This window comes from Pseudomyrmex gracilis, unplaced genomic scaffold, assembly GCF_002006095.1.
Source record: "Pseudomyrmex gracilis isolate BER0280 unplaced genomic scaffold, ASM200609v1 scaffold_124, whole genome shotgun sequence".
Classification (NCBI taxonomy): domain Eukaryota; kingdom Metazoa; phylum Arthropoda; class Insecta; order Hymenoptera; family Formicidae; genus Pseudomyrmex; species Pseudomyrmex gracilis.
In genome coordinates this window covers 165,174-189,450 of record NW_018020708.1, presented here as the reverse complement: position 1 = coordinate 189,450, position 24,277 = coordinate 165,174, and the positions used below count along the sequence as shown (strand labels likewise).

General features: G+C 40.9%; 1 protein-coding gene across 11 annotated transcripts in view; it reads right to left on the bottom strand.

Annotated features, from left to right (window-relative positions):
* LOC109856571 (TLD domain-containing protein 2) overlaps nt 1-24,277 on the bottom strand; it is a 137,618-nt gene that overhangs the window by 5,218 nt on the left and 108,123 nt on the right. For 5 of the 11 annotated variants that reach the window (XM_020431985.1, XM_020431987.1, XM_020431980.1 and 2 more), the window contains 10 exons: nt 20,254-20,411; nt 19,765-20,154; nt 19,483-19,680; nt 19,007-19,354; nt 18,765-18,919; nt 17,911-18,069; nt 16,953-17,119; nt 14,535-14,697; nt 10,182-10,413; nt 9,323-9,409 (listed from right to left, as the gene is read on the bottom strand). In XM_020431985.1, the coding sequence (XP_020287574.1) occupies nt 9,323-9,409; nt 10,182-10,413; nt 14,535-14,697; nt 16,953-17,119; nt 17,911-18,069; nt 18,765-18,919; nt 19,007-19,354; nt 19,483-19,680; nt 19,765-20,154; nt 20,254-20,411 (2,057 nt within the window). Of the gene's footprint in view, nt 1-805; nt 1,019-5,852; nt 6,484-9,322; nt 9,410-10,181; nt 10,414-10,594; nt 11,571-14,534; nt 14,698-16,952; nt 17,120-17,910; nt 18,070-18,764; nt 18,920-19,006; nt 19,355-19,482; nt 19,681-19,764; nt 20,155-20,253; nt 20,412-20,651; nt 20,672-24,277 lie in introns of those variants that run through there. The other 6 variants (XM_020431988.1, XM_020431983.1, XM_020431984.1 and 3 more) reach the window with 6 other exon arrangements.

Below are 24,277 nucleotides of genomic sequence, written 5' to 3'. Positions count from 1 at the left end.
AGAGAGAGAGAGAGAGAGAGAGAGAGAGAGAGAGAGAGATGAGGACCTTCGCGATTCCTCCTTCACGAATTAACGACTCCGAGAAGTTCTCTTCCGGAGAGAATAATAAATTCAAACGTACATTGACTGGCGGAATATACACAGAGAGAAATTTAATATCTCGCGAGATACTGTGTTGCACCTTTCTTTTTTTTGCAGCGAGCGACTGCGTTTTGTTTATAATTTACGAGGAAGACACGCACGAGAGGAACAACGTCTGCAACCACAGACTCGCAGACTATCAATAATTGGTTGTTTACAATGATCTCATTTAGCCTCAAGGAAATGTCCAAACGCGTCTTTTTTTAACGAAGGTCGCTCGATCTCTCCCGATAGGATCAGCTGAACTCGAGCCAGCGGTACAAATCGATAGACGACCGATCGATCGATCGCGATGACGAAATTTGAAGCACCGATGATTTTAATCGGAGCGATCATCTAATCTATAACAAAGCAAAAGATTTTGTATGTTATCGGCGTTCGCCGTGAATCGCGATGAAGATTTCGATATATTTAATAATTAACAGCGTTCGATTCTCAATAAGCTATAAATTCCGAGTAATCTAACTTTAGAAGCGCGCAAATAAGCGATAATACAAATCTCGTGTTCTTCACATTGTGTAATTATTTTTAATGGAAAAAACTTGTTACTGGCTTGTTTTGTGTCGCAATATGACAAAACAATTGATACAAAAAGCAAATTGTGGTACACTAATTAGAGGAAAAAGTAATTAGAGAAGCGAATTGAAATAACTACGTTGCTCACCGTAAGCATTCTCGACGAATGCTGAAATACGTAATTCAAAATGGGACACGGATGATCGACGGTCATTGTTGTTGCGTCGAAGTCTGGATGCTGCTGTCTCGCGTCACCGTAGCGCGCCTTGACCTTCTTATCGTCGATTGAAATATCGGTGTTTACCAACAATTCGATGCAAATGTGCTTTCGATCGAAGGGATTAAAAACAAAAACAAAAAAAAAAACAACCGCGGTAACGCGATATAAAATTTTCTACGCGCAAATTCTATCTTTTATTAAAAAAAATAATAATAAAAATTATTCGAATTTGCGACGAAATTCGCGTTGCCGCGATTGTCGAATCAACTCGGTAGAAAAATTATTGGCACAAATTATCTTTTACGCGTGCAGAAATTCAAACAAAGATGCGAAGGATCGTTGCGATCCGCAGAACGAATCGATCGAGACTGAATAACGTCGCGAGCGCCCGATCCGATTTCTTGCAACGATCGCGCGAGAGACGCATCGCGCAAAGGAGAAACCTTTCGTCGGGGAGGTCCTGTTCTCCCTTCTTCCTGCTTTAATGTCAAGTACACGTACAATTGCCATCGAATGACCGCGTCGGCCTCGAGTATATTATTCTCGCGCGCCCGATCGGCCTTCGATCTTCTCGGTCCGAGTCTTGATGCAACTCCGATAATGACGGGAGTTCGTGCTAACGAACCGACCCCGGGTGCGGAAAGAGGAATCGAGAGACGTTCCCCCACGCCAACCGGTGTCATTCGATTCGCCAAAAATGTTTTTAACGACGCTCCATAACAACCAACTTCCGCGCCATTATGCGATATTTCGGATCGATTTCCGCGTGTGTTTATTTCGCGTATTTCTGTTCCTTCCTTCACGCGCGAAGGACGGAGCGGCGATTCCGACAATTGTCCTTAAAGCAAATTCGGATGTTTTTGTGGAATTTTATCGTTTCTTTCTTTTTTTTTTTTTTTGTTTGACGTTCTCGTCAAAACGACGCCGAAGTCGCGTGTTAAAAAGCAAGAGATACTTAAACATACATTAAAATGCCTTTATTTAAAAACAAATTCTAAAAACGAGATAAAAAAAAAAAAGAAAATCTTCAAAACTGTTTGTCTTTAATAAATCAATTTGCGCACCAAAAATTTGTTTCTTCTGCATCACTTTTTCAAGAGCATGAAAAATACGGCAAAATAAAATGTAAAATAAAAAAAACTATATATATAAGATAAATAAATTTCGAGCGATCAGTTATACGCGACGGGACGTATATTTGTTTCAAGAATTAAATTTGTATCGCGCAAACAGAAGATATGCAAACGAAAAAACCGAGTATCGATATCGCCAATGTTGGCTATCACTCGGAATTAACAGCGGATTCGAGAAAGAGAGACCGTCGCACATTGTGACAAATGATTATAAATATCCCGGCAGCGCTCGCGCGATCAACCTTATCTCGCGTGACGCCGCCTTTTACCTCGGCGGATGAGAAGATTTTCCGCGATTGAAGTGGATGGATTAAACGTTTCTTACCGGCACACGAAGAATAAATCATCGCCGGAATAAAAATATAAACGTCCGGCGAGCGTGTGGCAAACTATATACGTCGTGCTCGCTCCGATACGACACAGAGAGAGAGAAAGAGACACAAGCTCGCGCTTACAAATGCTAATCTTATGCACAATTCGCCTTGTACCAGGCGAGACCATCCGTCATTAATCAAGTGAGAGGGGGAAAAAAACTATTGAATTCCACTCCAATTCCGCGCGCGACTCGACGATGAAGATCTCAACTGTCGCGATTCCGCGGAATGTGTGACGGGATGTGTCTGTGATTTTTGACAAAACGGTCATCTCTTCGAGACGAGGAAAAATCTGAAATTTTGTTTTTTTTCAAAACTTTTTTTTTTAACTCTATCAGTTTAAATATTTAAAACGCGAAACCACACGACGTGGCGTATCTACGTGTCCGCGTTTATTTCGTCGAAATCTCGGTATTCCCGCCGCACACGTTTGAGTTGTGTATTTTAATTAAGAGACAAAAACGCGAGGAGAGAGACTGCGAGGAGAGCAGAGCGCGTGCACTGAATCGGCTCTGAATCGCAGAATATAGATCGCGAGCGCGCGTGGAGGATAATCGCGGAGAACGACCGTAAATTGCCACCAATTGCGAACCGACTTTGCCAACGACGATCCGCTAATCGAAATTTCCTGGCGGAGAGTTTGCGAGGAGTGCCATCGCGGGCACGCGTAAAAAGCGCGTAGACGCGCAACAACGGACGTTCGAAATTACATAATTTCGCAAAAAGTGACGAATGCCCGTTTCACATTCGTAAAAGATGATCGCGTGCGCGACTTCTGTTGCGCAACGCCGGTTTATCATCGGTTCCTAAAAACAGAAGAGATAAAATACCGTGACGCGCGTCAAAATATTTAGACATACGTCACAACAAAGGTCGTTTCATGAGCGCGGCTTTTTTCTTTCAATCGTGTTGAAAGAGGAGGACCACGTCATTTCCGAAACGAGAATCAATCGTCGTCCCGCGCAGGCGGAAAAAGGCATTTAAACGCCTTCGTAAAAGGCACTTAAAAACGGTCGGTCGCTCCGCGGCGGCGGCGTTTACCAACATTCAAGGAGACCGGGAAATGCGACCGGGGCCTCGTTGAAACACCGCGAAGGGTGACTAGGAATCGCGTTATTGAATCAATCGACGCGAAAAACGGACGATTTTCTTTATTGCACGCGCAGAGACATAACACGACCGGGAATACTAAATTAATGCGCAAGTTAACGAGTCCGTCGAGCCGCGAATGTCAGCGAATGTCATCGTATCATCATCATATTGTATACGTGCCGTATTCACGATGCGTGTAAGTTTTTTTTGCATTCCTAAATGCGAGAGAGAGAGAGAGAGAGAGAGAGAGTGAGAAACGCGCGCGATTTATTACACAGAACCGTAATTACGCGCGTGCGGCCTTTACATCATTTTTTATTTTTTTTTCTAAATCGCGCGCGTTAGTTACATCGTAAAACTTTATTGCAAATATTTTACGCGCGTGCCGAAATAAATATGCTCAATTATTTCCCACTTTCCGCTTTGCATCTCTCACTTACGTTATTCGGATAAGCGACGATGAGTCATCAGATAGCGTCGCAAAACAAATTGAGACAAATCCAGATAAATCGAAGCAAATCGAGAATGCATACAAATAAATATCAATTAAACATCGAGAGAAGAGAAAGACGTTAAAAAAAAAACCTCCGCTCTCGAGAGTTTCTTATTACGACCGATATCGCAATCGTGTTTTTCACAATACACTTGTTGACCGAAGAAATCTCGCACGCATACAATAAAAAAAAAAAAAAAAAAAAAACAACAAACCTTATCGAGCCAATTAGCCTAATTATAAGTTGTGAAGCTAGAGTAAAAGGGTGATAAAGATTATCGGCGGGGGAGATTCGCGATGAGAGAGGTTCGCGCAAATTTCTTCTTTTTTTTTTTTTTGCACGAAAAATACGTCGATAAGCTTATTTGCAACAATATATACGTACGTGTTTGTGCGCTGTGGAAGAGAGCAATGCATGATAGTCTATCTGCATTGATAATACCCGGTCACGGGTCAATATTTCCCAAAAAGAAGCGTCGCTCAAACGTCGCGAGCAAATTTTCGATTTTTGTTGACTCCCGAGGAGAAATAATGGAAAAAAAAAAAAAAAAAACAAAGTGAACGCTGCGATTGATTGATCAACGCGATGACAACAATCATCCTCCGAACAAAATCACTCGTCGGTGCGAGAGATAAAAATCCACGAGAACGTGCTAACAATTTTAATTCTCGCGAAATAATTTTTCAAAAAGATTCATTTTATCGACCAATTACGTAGCGCGTAGAATAAATTGTCGCGCGAGAGATTTCATCTCGCCCAGTTGCGACACAAGTGACAATGTCAATTGCAAGTATAGTATCTCAAATCACAAGAGATCTCGCGCGTACGGATTTAGTTCGCGCGCGATCGTCGTCCGAATATTCGCGACCCGATGAATCATCGCGCGGAGAATGCGATTTTCCGCCCTTCATGCGAATCCGCTAATTCATCCGAATTCTGCTAATTTTAACCCCGAGTCGGGTCGCTTCAAAACTCGCGGAGAGAGAGAAACAAACACGTTCAAAATGCCGTACTTTTACTTCACTTCGTGACGAATTCTCTCGCGTTATTCCCGAGATAAAGAACCGAGAGAAAAAATCGAAAAGTCTCACGTTTCTTCACGTTTCTTTTTCTTTTTTTTTTTCGCTCTCAATCTCGCGAGACTATCGCGAGCACGATGTGCGATACGAACTTGGTTAGTTTTTCACGTTTAAATACCAGACGTTTTTGCAGCGACTCGCGTATCGCGCGCTCGCACAGTTCGGTGAAAGGTGAGCTTTACGGGCTCGGCCCGAAGACCGGTTGTAAATATATTACCGCCGCCCCGGTATTGCAAAGCGCGCCGCTCTTCGCGAGCCATTAGCGTGCAAATTGCGCGAAATAGATCGTAAACGAAGGCACGGCTCTCGCGCGCGCGTATGTATGTGTGTGTGTGTGTGTGGTACGTGGTGGTCGCGCGCGCTCGCGAATTGTTCAAGACCGTTTTTTTCGCGGATAAACATCATTTGTTGCGACGTGTACGAACGACGCTGCCGATTTCCGATGCGTCTCTTTATGTGAAACGAAATATTACTCGTGATAAAAAAAAAAAAAGTGTATCGCGAGACTTGAGAATGAACGCGATTAAAATTTTTATACCGTTCAAACTTCTCGGCGTATCGCTTCGGAATTGCCGGGCGGATTTCGACGTATTCAAATATTCCGATATATACGCGACCGAGTCCCCGAGCGAAATCTTGTTTACGTATTCTCTCGTATTATGTAACCTCGTTAAACTACATTCTTTCTCTCGACACAGTGCCCTTTCCCCCCACCTCCTTCCTCCGTATTTCTCGCCCGTTCAGCGAACAGACGAGCGAGAAAAAAAAAACACATGTGCGCACTTGAGGAGATCGATCTTTACCTTCGTCTTCTTCTTCAGGAACTTAGAGATCTTGGAGATCGGATTCGGTATCTTCGACTTCGACATCCTCGCGATTTAATCTTCGTCGGGGCACTATATAAAAAAAATCGACGCGCACCTTCTCCCGGTCCTCCTCCTTTTTTCTTTCGAGATCGCGAATGGAAAATCGCCGAGACCAGTTTACATTATGCCTCTCGTGCGCGCACACACACACACACGTACGCGCACGCGCGAGTTGTACGCGAAGTACCGAGCGAGAGAAAAGCAGCAGTGGGTACGAACGCGGCGAACTCGAATTTCAACCCCACAGTCGTGTTGTGTTCCTTAAAAATTATTACAGCACACACTTTCGACACGCGAGATCGATTCTCGGTGAGAACTACTTCTCTTTACGTAAGATCCTTGGCAAGTCGACTAGAAACAATCAAGTCAAAGTCAAGCTCGGTTGACAAACCGAGAAAGACTGCAGGTTTTCTGTTACTTTCGAAGCGTCGGTTGTTTTTTTTTTTTTAATCGTTCTTATCGTTTGTTCAAAAAAAAAATGTCGAAAATTTTCAAAACATCTTTTTTTTATTTACACGCGCGATGATTCCAATCGGGCGAGCTTCACTTCACGGGGACTGAAACCGCACTGAAGCTTTCGAAGCGTAAATCTAATACGTTCGCAAGCGTGTGTGTGCGAACCAGCGAGAGAGAAATAGTAGGGGGATAGGAGAGAATATGAGCGCGCGACGCGCGCGCGTATGCTAGCAGACGCGCTTTCCTCCCGCGCCGATTGCGCATCCTCGGACGCGCAGCACGTGCTGTTGCCATCCACAATCTTGTCTCCCGCCGCGAATGCCTCGGCGATCAAAGACCGTCCTTTTCGGCGAAAGACCCGAATATCGTTCTTATCGCGCGCATCTTCGAAAAACGTACACGCAATGCGCGCAACAACAAATTGATTAAAAAAGTTCCGCCTCGTTCATTATTCACTTTGTTTGGAATCCTCTTTGGTGAAAAATAAAGTGTAGATGACCGGGAAAAAACACAAAATTTTCGCTCCGCAAAATTTCCTATTTGCATTCGCCGCCGCGTGTCGACGTAATTAAATAAAGTTTTTTTTTTTTTTTTAGCGCGCGCGTTTAAGTTACGGGCAAAAAATCCGAGCGGATTTGTGTGAGCGCGGTGCGTGAATTGCGGCTTCTCTTCTTCGCGATAAAACCGCCGCGCGCAATCGAGAGCGTCCGAAAATAAATGCGTGCGCGGCTGGCATGTTGCCCGTTTATTTTCGAAGAGTAAATCACACGCGTGTTATTTAAAGATAGGAAAAAAAATTCTCCAGTATATATGGATTTTGTCTGTGTTACATTGCTAAGAACAGATTGTTGCGCGCCGACACGCTGCGATTTTTATTACTTTTTTTTTACGATCTTGACGTATTTATTTTTACGTTACACCGCGTCGGATTCTCATTATCTGAAATCGATATTTAATTCTAAATCGGATAACGCACGCTTGTCTTAATCACGTAATTAAAAAAAAAACGAAACGAGGAACTTATGTTCAGTTTTAATCTGCTTAATATAATCTTTTTATTATTATTATTTGTTTTTCAACTGTAGTTTACATTTTTGTGAAATCATATGAGAGTCTGTTATTCTACTCGAACCTTCTCGCAACTTATCCGGATCGCAATTGAAACTGTCGCTGTCTTTGCACAAAAAAAAAAAAAATTTCTTCAAAAAAGAAAAAAACCACGAATGTTCGTGACAAGTGCCCGGGAAAATATTCTCCCGTGAGAAATGTTATCTGCCGCAATTGTGTCAATTCGCACCGCGACCGTGCCAATTTCTCATCGATAATGCAACGCCATTTATGTAAACGTCGAGAAGAGTTCTGACTCTCGACACACGTTGCGATATATCTATATATTGTTGTGTATGTTTACATCTGTGACGTGCGGCGACGGCGGCGGCGCTTAATTACGCGCACAAAAAAAAAAAAGAGAACCTTTATTGTCACGTCGAACAACATTAGCGCGCCGGAAAATTCCAGACGCGCGCGCGATTAAAAATATTTAACGCCAGAAACAATAATCTCTAATAAAAGCACCGAGAGATATCTCCTTTTTTTGCAGGAGAATAAAAATGTGTTTTCTATTTTTACGTCTACGCGCTGCTCATTACGTCCTCCGCACTGAAACAACATGCGGAGCGCTGATATTTCTCGCAATTATAATTTCACCTTGAAATCGATTAATCTCCGCTGTCTCTTCGCAGTGAGAAACAAATCCGAAAAAGCAGACAAAAAGTAAAAAAAAAAAAAAAAAAAAAAAAATGTAAAAAAAAATGTACACTCTCTGATACATGACGCTGCACTTTCGAGTTTCACGAAATTTTCGAAAAATCGACACCACAGGTGGTAAAAACAACAACAACAAAAATATGCTCACAGGTTTTCGTCAACTTTTCCGGATTTTTTACGCGTCGTTGAGAATCGTTCGCTCAATCACGTTGGAAAGTGCGTTTGCGCAGGTATTTAACGAGAAAAGTTTCGCGAGAAATCGCAAACGAGAAACGTCAAAACACGTCGTGAAAGAAAGAGAGAGAGAGAGAAAGAAAAAAAGACAGTGACAACGATGTGCGATAAAGATATAAAATTGTTCATGCGCGAGAGGTGAAGAGTATACTCGAGTGCATGCTCGCACATTCATCTAGAGGTTCTAGTAGTAGTAGTTGAATAGAACGGTAACACAATATCTACGACGAAAAAGCATGCAGTCTCTTTTGGTGTGCACGATAAGAATATACGCGGTGTGAGGAGAGAGATAAAAAGATTTCTCCCGGCTCGAATAAACACGCGCGAACGCGTTCGCACAACACATCGCGCGCAAACATATTAAAAAAAAAAAAAAAAAAAAAACCGCTAATCTCTCCGACTACCGGTATTAATCTATGTGTCAATATTGACGAGCGATGAGACTCGTAAACGAACGGTGTGCGAGACAACACACACGAGGGAGATGTGTGTAAACAGCGAAGAAGATCTGAAAATAAACGTCTACGAACTAGCAGTAGGTTAGGTTAGGATATAAAGTTTGTGGTCACGGGAAAAACTATATGTATATATAACAACGCACTAATTGCGAACGACGGAATGCACCGACGACATGTGTGGTGAGAATCGTCGAAGCGGGGCAAAAGCGGCTTTTGAAAGAGTCGGCTGTAAAAAAACAACAACAAAAAAAACAGAAACAAAAAAATGACATAAAACGATTATGTAGGCACGGCCGCAACATCGCGTGACACAATAATGTCGGGTGCACCCGAGATCTAACAAGGTCTAGGGTGCGGCGGTGTCACTAAAAAAAAAAAGGTGCATTATTCAACATCGAGCAATTAAGGTGCCTTTGTACGACATATATATATATGTGTGTGTCGTCGATCACCGAAAAGGGAGGAGTTTTTTTGTTTTTTTTTGATCGGTACCTCCGAATCCTGGATCTGCTCGGAATCGGCCGATGCGCTCGAGGTCTTCAGGATGCTGTACAGCTTTACGTAGGGGGCCTTGATCAACTGTCGGCCAATCACACAGAATCGGCCGTTTTTAGCAATGTCTCTCGTGGAAATCGGCGTTCGTGGTGTTCGATCGTTCGAACTTTGCGCGCGATCCTCGCGTCGACAAAGATCGATTTATATATTTCGCCGAATGGGATCGAAACAAAAGTGTGGACTTCGGCATCGATCAACGACGGATCGTTCGCGCGCGCGATTATCATCGCGCGATTAAACGTCGTCTCGCAGGTCGACACGAGGATCGGGTTATCGTTCAGCGAAACAAATAGAAACTTTGCCGCGAGAGTTGCGAGAAAAAGAGAAAAAAGAGCGAGAGATTTGAAGAAAATTACAGCGGAAATCTCTACTAATTTCATTCTCTCTTGGTTAAATTACGCAAACACAAACCGCAATGATAAAATAAAACGTGAAATTTCTGTTAGAAAATTGAGGAAACAGAATTTTCTCAACAGAACTGCGTAACAACGACTCGATGATATTGAAGTTTAATAATCGAATAACCAATCGAGAAATATCTCTACTACTCGTTTATCATAAAGACAAACAGTAAAAACAAAATCTTCACAGCTTTCAAATGTAACATTATGTAACTTTGCAATAAACCTTTTATCTCTGCGCAACGTTGGCTAATAATAAAAGAGAATAGCCAAGCTCTCCGCAGAAATATATCGATATCTATGTATCGCCTCGCTATTAAAATCCCCGCCGCTCTTTACAGAGGGGCGATTATCTTCGGCAAAAAACCACACATTGCACTCGACACGTTACTCACCTCCCAGGACTCTCTCGTCAGCTCGGTGATATCGTCGCCCTGTCCGTCCTGGGTCTTGCCCTCCTCCGTCGAGTCCGCGCCCTCGCTGCTCTCGTGGGGCGACAACAATTCCGGCGACAGATCGGTATCGGTATCCGACAGGATGTAGCCGCGCTCCCGCCAGTAGTTTTCATCAAGCTCGCCGTAGAGATTCGGCACCCACGCGTTGATAAACCTGTACAGATCGTCCACCCTGTGCGAAACACAAAAAAAAAAACATACACGCGTGTATTATTCAATTAGTCGTTTTTTTTTTTATACACGCAAATGCAAAAGGAAAGTTATCGCGCTGCAACGCAATTTGCAACGCTATTTCGCAACTTATTCGCGCGCTTGACAACAGGTTGCAAGGCAGAGTTTTAATATAATACTACCTGCGATGCACGAAAGGCATCATGTTGGTCACCGCTCGTCTCACGTGCCGGTCGTAAATTAAGTTCACCATTCCGCCGAGCGTGTTCATCGTCCATTCCATAACCACGCGCGGAGAAACAGGAAGAACGATAAGGGAAACGACGAGATAGATGTATCTTCGAGGACGAAGAGGCGCGCGTCAACTTCTCGCCAACGCGACACGCGAAGCACGCACCCGAGACTGGTTATCGGTCGTTATCAGCGGCGGTTCGACTCCTAACCTCTTGACAGCTTGGCAAGTTTGTTCGTTAAATTTACAGAGTTTTCTCCGGCGCGACGACGATACGCGGACTTTCTCGGATTTCNNTTTTTTTTTTTTTTTTTTTTTTTCTTCCAACTAACGAGGCACTCGCGCGACACTTTGAACGACACGCGCTGGAGGACACGCACACGCACCGGAGAATCGACCGGAAAACACGAGTTGGTGGTAGTTGCTCATATGCGTCGCAAGCGAATGTCGAAACGCGAACTCGCGCTACGTGCTACGCGTCACGTGCTTGATTCACGCTCGGTACACCTGTACTTTTTGTTTCGAGCCGCGACGCGGAACATTGCTCGGTGCAGTGTGTTACTCGCGCGCTCGCTCGTCGCGCTGACTTGGCAACTGTCGTTCCGATCTTTTTTACTGGCAGATGGTTTTTTTTTCTCACCGCAGCTTTTCTCCGCGGAAAGTTTCGTTTTGCGAGACTCTTGTTTTCTTCGAACAAAAAAGCAGCGAACGCGGAATCTATTTTCGCACGTGCGCAATCGCGATAGCGAAGATTCTGGTCGAGATCGCAAACAGAAAATTTTCTCTCTTCTCTCGCACACGTGCGCGTGTTTCTTCGAACAAACAGATAGCTACGTTATTTGTACAATCGCGGAAGGAAACTCGCTTGTGTCGTTACAAATAATTTATGATGTTTGTATATTAAGGAGAATAAGTATTAATTATTGTAATAAATTAAGAGAAAAAAACTTTTCGCTCGTGCGAAAGTTAACTCCTCGCGGACAGACTTGGGTCTGCGAGACCCGCGCGACTTCGAAATCGAATATCTCCGCGAAAAATCGATATTTCTCAATTTTATTTATTTATTTTTTTTTTTATCATAAGTTGAAACAATTCTGCGTCAATAAAAAAAATTGAAAAAATTTTGAGTAGTTTCGAAAATATAAGCGTTAAAAAAAAAACTAATTTTACTAGAGACGCCGATGCGCAATTTTTGAATGAGTCTGAAAGACCCATGTCTGTCCGCCCGAAAGATTAATTATAACAAATCTTAAGAAGACAAATGCGAGCGCAAAAATTCGAACACAAAAGAATCTTAATAACAACCTTAACAATCACATTACAAATTCTAATTTTTATCAACATCAATTGTGTAGATTTTTAGACTTTTTTTTAGACTATATGCAAATGTACAATTTTTCACAGAACGTTTCATAAAATTTAAATTGGTAATTTAGATATTGATGTTCCGCGACAAAGAAGATAAAGTGCAAAGATCAAACAAATACAACGGCTGTTCCTTCAATATTTTTCTCAGCTTCTCGTTTACAACTCCGATAGCAAGACAATTGCCGATGCGTCGAGAGTTTATTCTCGCAACACCTGCGCGCGCTAACGGGAACGAGAGTTATTTTTGACACTTTCGTAATTTAAACGAGTGATATAAGAACCGATTACCGAGAATTCAGATCGATATGTGAAAATGAGGTCGACAGAGATCTTAATCCAGCTACGGAATCGATCTCAAAATTGTGCACCGTTCGATCGCAATCGCGATACCGCGAAACAAAGCCGATAACGCTTGTAAACAAGTAGCGTCCAAAAAAAAAACTGTCGCAAGATTTTTTTACTTCGCGCGAAGACTACATTCGGAGAATCGAGATCGATATCTTAAATAAACCAGTGACACTATAGATGACAGATTGTTTTTTTCCCCTTTCTTTCCTCGAGCTTATTGCAAATCGTGGCGTAAAGATTAAAAAACAATGTCATTCTGTGATTAATCTTTTCTACGATGACGTAAATGTGAGTTTTTGTTTCTTGCAAAATTCGAAATTTGTCTTGTTTTTACTCTTCATTGATTCATCGATTTACATTCTCGATTTAAAATAAAACTGAAGTTTGTGACGGGACCTTGTTGTTATTAATTTTTTGCCTCTTTTACACTCTGACGTCAATTTACTTTGTTCTCTCTTCGAGAGACACTCCTTGCTTTCGATTATATCGTAAGGTGCGAAGTCGTCAACAATAGACAGAGTCATCGACAACAGAGAGTCGTCAACAATAGACAGTTTTAGGTTGTAACGGTAGGTCGTAAGAGACCTATTTCCGATTTAGAAGGTCGCAGCAGTAAGTAGCCCCGTAAGCGAAATGAATTATTTCCACTTCGATATACCGCTCGCAGCAAGCGTCTGTATCACTTTGCGTTTGGAAATGGGATTTTTCAGTAATGTCGGTGAATCAGTAAATTTTAAAACTTAGTTTTTAGATATCTGCCTAGTACCTGATTATTTATTTTTTAACCCTTCGCGGACAGACTTCAAAAGTAAACTACGAGTCAGACTGGATCTGTGAGACCCACGCGACTTTAAAAAATCGAATATCTCCGCGAAAAATTAATATTTTTTCAATTATATTTTGTTTGTTTTTTTTTTTTTTAAATCGAAAGTTGAAACGATTTTGCGTCAATAAAAAAAAACAAATTGAAAAAATTTCTAGTAGTTTTGAAGCGTTTAAAAAACTAATTTTACTAAAGACACCGATGTGCAATTTTTGAGCGGGTCTGCAAAACCCATGTCTGTCCGCGAAAGATTAAATTAAAGTTTTTTTAAAAAAAAAAAAAAAAAAACAGCGGAATATCCGATGTCGTCTTCATTGTGGAGACAGACGTAGTCGTGGAAATTGTTTGCGTCCGTACTGTTTTACTGCCAATCCCATTGTAGACGAACTTTTGCAAACTGAGAGAGTCATCTCTTTTTGTGGAGAGATATTAAGATTGTTTATTCGACTTTACGTGTCTATCAGGTTGATAGTTGATTGCGCCCGAACACACACGCGCAACGGAATGTTTACGATTAAACAGTTTTAAGTGCGTTCGTATTAAGTAGGCATAACACCAGCAGCCTACGTACACAGCAAACCTCGATCGAGCATCAGTCGCGCGCGTATAAATAGAAGATCCGGCGTAGGAGGCGAGAATCTATTTTGCGATTCTCGCGAGAAGAAACGCGCGCGCGCGCGCGCGTCCGGTCGTGAAAACAACACCGCGGCGCACCGTTTTCGTACATAGAAAATTTGTCCGTTCATTCTTTACTCCGAGAAAAAAAAAAACGTCCGCGGACGAATATTTATTCCGGCACCGGCCAAAGCGGACTGACTTATCGCGGCGCCTACGACTCGTTCGTCGTTGAATGTAGAAAAAAGAATTTCGCGCGTCACGCAATGTATGTAAAAATACTCGAAAATTTGGGAATTCCACGGATCTCTTCGTCGTCTTCTTCGTTTCTTAACACGGTCAACCTTGGCGCGAGAACAGCGTCGAGGAAAAAAAAATCGACAAAACTGAGCTTTGGAAAGTGCACAGCCGCACATTAAACGCAGTCAAATCTTATCGAAATGTATTTTAAACGATTAAAAGATATACTTCGAACAAGCTTGTCACGCACGATCAAATATATTACGTAACATATTGTTGTCTGTATTTGTAAGAGGATTAGAAAATTGTGTTACCTCTTCACGTCTGAAGTTGTTTCAAAACACACTTCACGTAATTGCGACGCGTGATTGGAAAAAAAAAAAAAAAAACTAGAAATGCGATTCGAACATCCAAAAAACTTTCAAGATCGGCAATGATTACGCAAGCGCGATCTAATCGCGCGCGCGAGAGAGAGAAAAAAGAAAGAACCGCTTACCTGTTGCGCGGCACGCTGAACCAGTATTCGGGACGCAGTTTCTTTTTGCCGTAGCTCATAATTGGCGTCGATCGCGGTATCTTCTTGTCCTTCGGTCTTCCGGTGCGCAGCCTCAGGTACAACGGCGGGTCTTCGCAAGAACGCGCGGGTCGCGGGATCAATTCTGCGTTAACGAGAGTAATATATTCGTCAGGAACACGGTATTGAAAGTAGATTCCGGAAATATTTGAATAACAAGTTACAGAAAGAAATTAAAAAAAAAAGGTGTTTTATTTTTTTTTTAAATATATTTAAATTCAGATTAGGCGACGAGATGTGCAAGATTCGCGACTTTACACACAACAAAACAGCTTTTGTTAAAGAGAAGAAGTCACGACACATAAGAAAAGCTCGTGTATTTTTATTCCTCGAATTTGTTTAGGAATTATTTGAGAAATCACACTTACATATGCGCACACAAAGTGGAATGAAAAAACACTGGAATAAATAGAAAAACGAGGCAAGCACATTACCACAGAGAAGTAAGTGGAGAGAGAGAAAGAGAGAAAGAGAGAAAGAAAGAGAGAGAGAGAGAGAGAGAGAGAGAGAGAGAGAGAGAAAGAGATAAAGTATATCAGGACAAAAAGTTAGTATATAAAAAGAATAACAAGACGCAACGAGAGACGTAATAATAATAATAATAATAATAATAAAAAGATCAATCGCACGAACACATATATGTGTGTATTGTAGAGAGAAATAGATTTACACAAAATGCACGTGCAGCAAGAAATGGTGATGAAATAACCATTACAGTGACACACAGTCTTCGTTTGCGGATTGCGCAAATCATGTTTAATGCATAGATAGTGAATGAAATCGAGAACAAGACAAAAAGACAGAGACAAAATGCGCAAGAAAGAGATGAAGTAGACAAATAATTAAAAAAAAAAGATTAAACATCGGGAGTGTTTTCCAGCACGGGGAAGGGGAGGAAGAAGAGTATAAGCTAATACTGTATGAAACCTACCCAGACCCTCGAGTTCGGGAAAATTAGGTGCTTGGACTAGAGGGGCAACAGAAACAAATGACATTACTGCATTAGTATGAAACTATTGCTAGCTAGATGTGATGAAACCCGTTGTGCTGATCTGAAATAGACAAAACATTACTGGAGAGAGAAAGAAAACGAGAGAAAGATATGATCGAGCAATTAATTAACGCAGAGATATGATTAAAAAAAAAATAATAATAATAATTAAACATTCAAGTTCGTAACAATCGAACGTACATTTGATATAACATATTTTGTACCTTGGAATTCGATTGTTATGGAACAATATTATAAATAAGTGTGAAAAATTGCAAGTCGACGCTCAGGTTATACGCACACGTTTCAAATAGTGGAAGAATCACTCGAGTTACGAAAAAAACAAAACAAAAAAAAAATTCACGTTCGTTACATGCAATGCGGCACAAAGGGTTTCAAGATTTTGGCAAATGATATATTCGTATATTCTGTTCGTAGAGAAAGAGAGAGAGAGAGAGAGAGAGAGAGAGAGAGAAAGAGAGAGAGAATGAGAAAAAGAGAAAGAGAAAAACATTTATGAGAATGTCTATTATATTGAGACGAATCTTTCCACTGAGAGATGTCGTCTTTCTCTTAAAATACGTACTGAAATTTAAGCTGGATGTGATTTGTGACTTTAAATAATTAAAACGGACAGAGTTAAATTGGCGCACGTTACAGTCTCTTTCCGAAAACCTCGATCAATGTCTCGGTGTACATCGAACAGCCATGTCGGTCTAATAAAGTGATATACGGAATCATCGATATACATGTATATGTATATAAATATGTGACATAAAATAGAATAATCTAAAATACAATAATAATAATAATAATAAACTACTTTAATGTACATCAAAATAAGCGCATTTGGTTACTTATGCCGAATTGTGTACGCGGGACGGGAAGCTGATGTAGAATTTGGAAGAGAAAAAAAACAAACAAACTATTCGCACAAATCCGTGGCAATTTTTTGTAGCCAAAGGCGCTCCAATTTCTATAAACAATAAACTGGCAAAAACAACATCGTTCAAAAAGCTGTCTATGCGTTTTCGAGCAAGTGCAGTGCGTGATTTACTAATATTCTTCGCGTTAAAAAAGTCGTTCGTAGTCATCGCTCAAGTGATTTCGCTTGCCTGATTTTCGTTTGCACTATCGATGCTCATGTACTAAAGTATGAAACTAAGTGAGTCCACTGACTCGTGTGAGTGTCTCTCGTGTGAAACGTAAGTCTGTCTCGGAATACGTTTTTTTTCTCTTGTTTGTTTTCTTTTACGAGTGTATATTCGATCTCATTCCGATAAAAGAACACGAAAGTTGTGAAATATAAATATGATTTTTTTTTTGTTGATAAAACGGGCGATACTTACTGTCGAAACTCACAAACAATTCCGGCATGTCCTCGACGGAGACCATACTGCGATAGTCCAATCGCGGCGCCGTCGTTGAGGTTTTGCTGCCTCGACTGCTGTCGACGCTGCTGCTACCGGAGGACGTCAACGGTTGCTGTCTAATAAAAGTGCCCACGGAAGAACGTCTGAAAGGAAATTTGCGAATCAACGAGGCTGCAAAAGATGTAAGAATCTCACGCGAAACAACATTCCAACTGTTTCTGAACGACAAGTAAGTTAGCGTGTTACATTATCTGATCGAACTACAACACATCGATGGAGTTTTGCATGTCCTTATAGTTCAGAAGCGAGATACATGTATATATATACATATATCGTATATATATATATATACGATGTATGTATGTATATATGTATATATGTATATATAACATTGATAAACACATTGATAAATAATAACAGAAGGAAACAACAGTAATCGGGATGTATATATTCATATCTTCGGGACGAGTAATATAAAATCAGGTATACTGCTTGAGTATTTTGTGTCAAAGCTGATCGTGTTGGCTGTAAGCGGTGTGGAGTTGAGTTTATTGGCAGAGTGTCTACATCACCTGTCTATCTTTCGGCAAATAGTACAAATTTACCTGAAAGCAGGAAGCTCCTCCAGAGTGTCTTGATAATCAAGTGACAACGAAATAAAGTGGAGCGTGTGTGTGGAAGAGGGGAAAATTATGTTTGATCCGCAGAATCCTCTGAGCGTTAAAAAATTTCAATTTGAATAATTGCTGGCGCGTGCTTTTTTCTATTCGTATATAACATCCATGTAGTTTGCTTTTTAATATTGCAAGAGAAGATTCTGCCGAGATACACAGAAGACGTTTGTAAAGACGAAGATTGAAAAGTAGAGGGAATATAGGGGAGGAGATACTGGGATACAACAAATGTAAGGTGTCACGATCGGGTCCAGACTCACCCAATAAGGCCTCCCGGACCAGGTGAGAAAATGCTGGAGTCCTGGGAGAGAGAGGAGGCGGTGAGCGGTGGTGTTCCACCCGCTCTACCGCCACTCTCCTCGCTGGGGGTTTTAGCAAACAGGCCCGAGCTAAAGTCACTCACCAGGTTGATCGGCGAGCTTTTATTCACCACCATTACACATTTTTCGTTAGTTATGGGTTAGACATTGACACAACGTTAATGAATATTTTAAGTTAACAACTTTTTAACACGAGCTTTAACTTGAAATTTAATCGACCGCGCTGGCTAGTTTAAATATATAATATCAGTCGAAAAAAAATAAGAGAGAACTTGGAATATTCTTTCGCAAATTCATCCCTGTAAACGTTTCCCTCCACAAGTTTCGTATCCCGTAATGCCTTTCATGTGCGACAAGCCACTCTTTCTATGCAAGTAGCTAATGTACGCTACGTTCACAACAAATGAGGCTATATAGTCGTTTTGTCAGTTATATTTCCAAGTTATCGAGGAATTAATTCAGCAGAAATCGAATTTACGTGCGAGACGTGTTTGTTTGTGAAAAAAAAAAAATAAAATAACCTCATTTGTACTATATTCTCTAAAAAAAGTCAGCAAAAAGCAAAGTTAAAGTAAAATGCGATAAGACCGTTCCTTCTTAATATAAGTAAATGCGCACCCTTGCAGGAACTTTCTTATTCATTCTTAACACAGATAGAGTGAAAAGATAAAAGCAATTATATGTATATAAAACCGTATGTTTTTAAAGTAACTCGAAAGCTAATATATATTGTATATATATATATAAGTTGTTTGTGAAAAATTGTTCATATAACGTGACGTAAAATTGTTCACCTTGAGAAAACTTTGCTGAAAACGGAAGAGTGATGGGAATCCGCGCTGTTCGGCAGGCTCGACATCTTGTCGGAAACGGATTTGCTGCTGTCGTCGTCCTTCTCGCCGGTCAAACCTTCCATCCAGGACAACGGATACGACAGACGTTTCAACATCTAAAACAAAAATGTCGCATTAAATATATAAATCTAGTAAAAAAGTATGACACACACAATCAGAAATGCAAATTTATTTAAATGTACCTTGTTCCTCCGTGTTTCCTGTTTATCGTCGTCCTTGTGCTCCTCATCTTTCTCAGGCTCTTCCGCGTTGCTCTCCAAGCTAAAGGACACCGAGCTGGCCTTCTTCCTGCCGTTGATAGTAGATCCAGGTTCCAGCGTGCTCGTTACGTTCGTCGGCGCTATCGTAATCGGGGGAACCCAATCTGATGATAAGACGATGTCCGCGTCCGAGTACACCTTCTTCGTCGGTATCGGCTGAACCACCGGGATGGGCGGGTCGCGAATATCGATACCGGAATCATGGCACGACAATTTGACTAGAGATCCTTCCTCGTCCTCGGGAATGGCGTTTGATTTGGCTGGTTCCGTCTGTCGCAAAAATGACACACATATTCAGTTTATCGCGTGCGATAGAGATTGTTTATACAAGCTCTATTGATTCTGCATTAACCGCAAATAGACAGTTATCTTATCGAGGAAGTTGCGGTAGCAATCACCTTATCAGAATTTAAGGAATCCTGCTGCTCGTCGTCGACGGAAAATGTGTTCCGATCCTTGCTGGGAACTGCCCAATGATGATCGAGCATAGATCGCCTGCGTTCTTCCAGCGTTCTACTGGCCTGGCCGCCGCCGCAAAATTCCTTCTCGTTGTCTTTTTCCTTCTCCTTTTCTTTGGTCGAGATTGAATTCTCTTCCTGCAACAAACAGTGTTTATTTTACTAGAGTGTGCGCGCTTAATTTTCATAGATAAACAAGCGGAATCCCCGAGAAATACGTACGCTCTGAAGATTGGTAGGAGTGACGAGCTCGCGTTCGAAGGCCTTTGGAAAAGCGTCACCGTCTCTCTCCGCGCAACTGCAAACGCTCTCGCTGTCGTCGCCCGCCAATTCGGGAAAATTCTCGTCCTTTCCGGGAGACTGGCATTTGCGATTATCTACCTGGGGTTTCTTCATGTAGTAGATCTCAGGCTTCTTGTCCAAATTGCCGGACTCCGTGTGGGAAACTCTCATGTGCGCGATGTCGTAATAGATCGCGGCGTTGACCACGAACTCCATCGGAGCGATCACCCCGTAGGATTCAGCCCCGTGCTCGATGACGAGAGGATCGGAAACGTTCGGATCGAACATCACCGCGTTTGGCGTGACCAGCAACACACCGCCAACCACACCCTGAAGAAAAATATTATTTTATTTTAATTTAGAGGAATGTCGATTTTTTTTCGCTATAAAAACCTATAATAACTAGACGCGCTGATGAAAATTATTTACCTGACCGTCCGTAATGTGCCTGACGTTGATTTTCAAGAATCTCTCTTTGAACGGTTGATCGTCTTCGTTCGCGGTCGCGCTGGACGTGCCGAGAGGCGTTTTCACGCGCTCCATATGGCCCGGCTTGGGAGACACTGGTCTCAGATTGTCCAACAATTCTGCAAAACGGAAATAATATTGTGAGTATTAAAAAAAACAAACAATATCGGAATACAAACTTCGTGAGCGAATTGTAAATTTGTGACGAAAAATTCTCGCATTCGCCGCGTCGGTTCAGAAAATCAAGTCGCAATATCGATCGCGTGACACGAGGTTTCGTCGGTCGTTAAGTGCGTCGTTTACGATCGCGGAAGAGACACGATAACAAACACTCTCGAAAAAAAGCGATCTTTTATCACCTTTCAAATAGCGAGCGCTGATAACGATCATAAAAGTCCAAGGTTTTTTTTTTTTTAAGACGACAGACATCGTCTTTCAACGGTGGTTTCCTTTTATTTTTATGAAAGTTACCATGTGTGTGTATTCAAATTCCACGTCACGGAGCGCGAACTAACCTAACCTCGCGCGCAGAAAATTCCGACGCAACTCCCTCGCTCGCTCGCTCGTCGTCGTCGTAACGCGCGTGCACGTACGTACAATTTCGACGAAATCAGTAATTTCATCATCTGTTTCATCTGTCGCGACATCGTGCCCGCGACGCGAGCGTCGTTACCTGCCGCGTATCGACCAGGTCGGGTTGGGTTAGATAAGCACAGCGGCAATGCGAACTGTGCCTGTACAACGCGCGCGGTCGATCAGCTGACGGGAACCATAACGGGTGACCCGCGCGAACTTCGGACCTCGTTTTCCGAACGCGCATAAAAATGTTTTTATTTACGTCGAAGAGCGTAGAACAAAAATACGAAACTTGTCTCTAATCGCAGATGCGACTTTTGACCTTGTGTTTGAGATAATTTTCAACTCCGTCGATTTTTATAAAACGAAAAAAAATTTCATAATTTTGTAAAACCTTGAAATATTTTTTATTAATATGTAAAATAGTTTTATGTAAAAAATACGTAAATTCAGCGAGAACGAAAGACAGATAAAAACATAAAAAAATACTTTTTTAAATGAATGTTTCTATTTTGCTTGCAAAGAGCGATGTTATTGCACGTTTGTGGTCGAGTTTTCTCAGTTCTTCCGGATGTGAAAAATCGGCAAAGACCCCAGCTAGCTCAACGCAAACACACGATATTGATTGTTTCGTGTCACGTGTAATGTCGAGTTACCTCTTTGATGTAATTGCATTTTCCGCGGCACATGTCGCGTCGGCCATTCGAATCGCAGATTGCAAAAGATATAAGTCCACGATAGGTCGCGATCGTGACCGGAATTGTTCGCTTCCTTCCAGTCCGGCATTTTTAGCGCAAAATATAATAAAATAAACGTACGACGCGTTGTCGTGACACTTCGCGCGCGAATATCGCGCTCACGCGATTCGCGTCCGCGTATTATATTGCGAATAATGTGCGCGCCGACGATGACAAGAGTCCCCGAAGAAGGCATAAATAAATATTCGAAGGTTTGCAAACAAGTGCATAACGTTCGAGTGTTGTCACAAACGAACCGACATAACGTACAGAAAGTCACGAAATTGTGTAACAACGGGAAATCGAAAATTTCGCTCTTCAATCGTTAAGAGGATATCGGATAGGAAAATCGAAAAACAAAATTCAGATAGAAGGAAATGTTTACAATTTCCTTCTATCTTCGCGTTTATTGCATCGTTAAATAAAAAATGCTTCTACTAAAACAAATAAATTATTACGCTAAGATTTGTACGCTATTTTCCCTCGGAAATGAGTATAAATTTTTATTTTACAGTTTTCTACTACAACCCCATCTCACACATTCATGTGGCAGAATTGTTTCTTTACGTGCGTAATTAAACTTTCACAGAAACGTACGACATAAAGGAATATAACGAGGCAATCAGATTATAAATATCAGATTTGAATATCTGATTGACGAAAACGAGGGATATTTGTAACGACGGTTTATGCTATCACTACGGTGACCATACGTCCTACATTTAAGAGGACAGTTCTTTATTTTGTTGCTCTGTCCTTTAAATTTTTTTTTTTCTAAAATAGTCATTTTGTCCTTTATTTTATGAAATGTCCTTTATTCTATAAAATGAAACCTGCCAACATAAATGGGTTGAAATTTTTTAATATTTTACAGATAAACACGTATCTTTTGAAAACATTTTAAAAGGCACTAAATTTTGCTTCTGTCTTTCTAGATCTAACGCTTCTGAATCTAACTGAACGAGTATTTTCATTAATATATTATTCATTTTCATTAATATATTCTCATTAATATATACATGTAGTCATCAGTGAAAAACTCTAATTAAAAATCACAACATTAGAAGCATGTATTTTTATACCAAATGCAACTTTGACATAAACTGTATACAGTTTTATGAATTTTTAAGACAAACCTGATTTATTAAAAAAAGTTAATTTTTGTGAAAAGTATCAAGATTACATTTTTTAAAGAAATAACATATTTTTATGATAATATAATATTTTTTAAAGTAATACTACTTAAGTATTATGTATTGTTTCAGTAATATATTGCTTAAAATCCTATATATTACATACATATACTTATATTTTATAATAAATATTATAAAACTTTTTAATTTTAGTCTAACAAATAAACCTGCTCTTTTTTATTGTGAAACAATTTCTAAGTTGTCCTTTATATTTTCTTCACAAAAATATGGTCGCCGTAGCTATCGCATACTAGCATTGTGTATGAAAAAAAAACTCAAACAAGCACTATATATTTTTTCATATAGCTTTAAATATTTTTTATATCTGTTTCTATAGAAATACTTTTCATTTGCAATAAACACAGAGAAATTTTGATCCTTCGAAACATATCGGATCCCTGTATATCGATATCCATTTTCCTCACGTGCGTGCGTACGATAATTAACCGTCAATTCGCGAATAATCCCCCACACATCGCGCCACAGATGAAAGATTTTCATATATTTTGCACGATGAAAAGAATTCAATGTAAAATATTGTTCCTCCCATCCCAGAGCTCGAAAACAAAATGTCCGATATTAAACTATTTTTAAAAATTATATTTTTGAATATTTTTGATTTATAAATATAATTACCGCGTGATTTAATGCATGAAGTAACTGTCCCGATTAACTATGTCTCTCTCTCTTACAAAATTCTTTGTCTGAAAAGCGACCTGTGTTCGTAATTCAAGAAAAAAAACCAAGCCAATTAAAGACAAGAGACAACGCAATAGTCTGTCAGCGATATTAAATGCGATCGGAGCGCCTCGAGTCTCTGAAATTATTCTAATTAGTTCGCGCGCGAACGAGTACTTGACGGACGTGTACGACTACTATTCGCGTCCAATCGAAATCCGTAGCGCTGATCCGGCGCCGATTTCTCTATATGAAATAATTTCGATAGACTTTCATCGGAAATATGTTTGCACAAGCGCAATAGTTTCAGAGTTTCATCTCGTTCACGTTAAAATTCCCGACATGATAGCGCAATTCTGGAAAGAAAAAAATAAAAATTTTCAGATTCGAACTCGGCGAGCATAAAAATCACAAATACGCGGGGAAAAAATATGTTTTTTTTTTCGCCGACCCCGATGTAACCGACAGGTATTGAAGTTCCCCGAAGGCGAATTCGACGTTTCGCCTGAAAAGCGAATGTTATAGTCGCAAAAGCGTATCAATTTCGTACGACACGCGTATTATATAGTCACACATATATAATATTCACGCGAGATATAGGTACGCGATCGATTCTCGGTGCGCGCAGGCAAATAATATTCGAGACGTATCCTAATTTTTTTTTCTCTCTCTCTCGTTCTCTCCGTTCGCTTTGAGTTAGAGGCAAGCCAATTCTAGCGCTCTATCGCGATCCCGCTGTTGCATTATTCACATCGCGCGCTCCACGCGTGTGTATTAAATCCATCTCGCGCGCATTAGCAT